Source organism: Aplysia californica, unplaced genomic scaffold (genome assembly GCF_000002075.1).
Source record: "Aplysia californica isolate F4 #8 unplaced genomic scaffold, AplCal3.0 scaffold00473, whole genome shotgun sequence".
In the NCBI taxonomy this organism is placed as follows: domain Eukaryota; kingdom Metazoa; phylum Mollusca; class Gastropoda; order Aplysiida; family Aplysiidae; genus Aplysia; species Aplysia californica.
Genome location: NW_004797743.1, coordinates 254,868 through 256,316, shown reverse-complemented (window position 1 = coordinate 256,316; position 1,449 = coordinate 254,868). Strand labels below are relative to the sequence as shown.

Below are 1,449 nucleotides of genomic sequence, written 5' to 3'. Positions count from 1 at the left end.
CCCCCCCCCCCCTCTCTTGTTCCCTACCTACCTAGGAACTATGTTTTATCCTTTCTGTAACTAACAACAACGACACCCTCCTCCTACTTAAGAAACAAGAGCTGTACATGTAGCCTACACCAAAAGAACACACACGTCTGAAGTCTAAAAGCATGTGCAGCTATACGTTCTTATAGACCTACTACGGTCTCTGCTGACCGTCTAGAAGTGTAGCCTGTCCTATTTGTTGGAGAAACCGTGTACTAAAAATAGACATTGTTCATTCAGTTATTCAACCATTCTTTTCTTAGATTTTGCTTTCCCGTGACGCCTCTTATCTAGGCCAAAAATTGCTGCGTCACATGACTGAAATACATTTGGTTTGCATTGGGAGAGTGTCTGAACCGGGCGATATGTGCAGTTAGATTAAACGATAACAGGTGTTCTTACATATAATGCCTATATTACTTGCGAAGAGAGTCATTTCCATGTGTCGGATCTGTCTGTTAACGTGATTTCTCTGAACCAACTGTTGACGTTATCATTCGCTTTCCTCTCTAAACCGAGAGTCGCACATGACGAACGCTCAAAACGTAAGTTTACGTGTGAGTTTGTATATTATTATAATGTAGGATCTGTATTAACTATGACAATACTGAGCCTCTTCATGTCAATGTATGCTATTATTGTAAACTTGTAAGCGCTTTGCAAACATGCCGCATGTAGATCTATGTACCTCTATGTGCGTTTGTTATACGTTCATCCACTTACACAGGTTATCTTCCCTTGCTAAGTTGCTACCTCAGACCTTGGCCTACTTTAAAGAATGCACCGAATGTACTTTTTGAAAATTGAAATGAACTGGCTTTTGCAAAGCTACGCAAAGGATGATGCTTTAAATTCCAACGTGCGGCATCTATTATACTGAGTATCTGTGTCTTTTTTGATGGGATGATTATCCACAGTCGTTTGGGTTTTTTTTTCACTGATAAGAGTTATAGGCTGGACTCAAGACTGCCTGCCTTCTACATGATCGATGCATGAACTATTTGAACTCAATATTAATATATATATAGTAATGACGAAGTAACTGCTTATTATGCTGTACAGATTGGCGCGCATCAATGAACAAAAAAACCAAAGCAAAACAAAACAACAACAACAACACACACACACACACACACACACACACACACACACACACACACTCACACACTCACTCACACACACACACACACAAACCCAATACATTTTCTTTCTTACTCAGGCTGTCTTAAGTAAAAGTACCTAGATCTATAGCACATTTTGACACGATTTTTTTTTAACTTGAAAGATTGATAGAGATGTAGACCTCAGCTCTAAATAGTTGGCAACATTTTTATATCGAAAAGGGATGGATGTTTTGGGGTTTTTCCCCCCCATCTTTTTGGGGTTTCTTTTCGGCTTTTTCTTCTTTTTTGGGAAGGGGGG

At 39.5% G+C, this 1,449-nt stretch overlaps 1 protein-coding gene across 1 annotated transcript in view; it reads left to right on the top strand.

Annotated features, from left to right (window-relative positions):
• Positions 1-321: 321 nt before the first annotated feature.
• LOC101848682 (canalicular multispecific organic anion transporter 2) overlaps positions 322-1,449 on the top strand; it is a gene marked incomplete in the record, with an annotated part of 41,034 nt that continues 39,906 nt past the window's right edge. The window contains 1 exon segment of the mRNA XM_005105499.3: positions 322-572. Coding sequence (XP_005105556.2) covers positions 555-572 — 18 coding nt within the window.